At 41.9% G+C, this 217-nt stretch overlaps 1 protein-coding gene across 1 annotated transcript in view; it reads right to left on the bottom strand.

Moving 5' to 3' along the window:
* The window catches only part of LOC118411709 (fibronectin-like), a 7,805-nt gene that overhangs the window by 4,746 nt on the left and 2,842 nt on the right, over positions 1-217 (bottom strand). Inside the window, exon 6 of the mRNA XM_035814189.1 lies at positions 66-106. Coding sequence (XP_035670082.1) covers positions 66-106 — 41 coding nt within the window. The remainder of the gene's footprint in view (positions 1-65; positions 107-217) is intronic.

The raw sequence follows: 217 nt of genomic DNA, 5'->3' as shown, positions 1-217 counted from the left end.
AGATTAGTTTGCATCTTGATAAGAAACTTCTTGTTTCTTATGTGTTTACCATTGGTATTCTGTACGTGTGCTGCGGTCGATGTTGACCATGTTGGCATCGAAGTTCCTGCGTTAGGTCGTACGGCATCCGTTGTAGAAGGTGTCATGTATGAAAATCCATCGGTGGTGGCCTTGATTGACCCTTTTGTGATAAAACAGATACGGTAAAATGCATAGT

Source organism: Branchiostoma floridae, chromosome 3 (assembly GCF_000003815.2).
Source record: "Branchiostoma floridae strain S238N-H82 chromosome 3, Bfl_VNyyK, whole genome shotgun sequence".
In the NCBI taxonomy this organism is placed as follows: Eukaryota; Metazoa; Chordata; class Leptocardii; order Amphioxiformes; family Branchiostomatidae; genus Branchiostoma; species Branchiostoma floridae.
The sequence above is the reverse complement of the archived record's forward strand: the minus strand, read 5'-3'. Positions and strand labels throughout refer to the sequence as shown.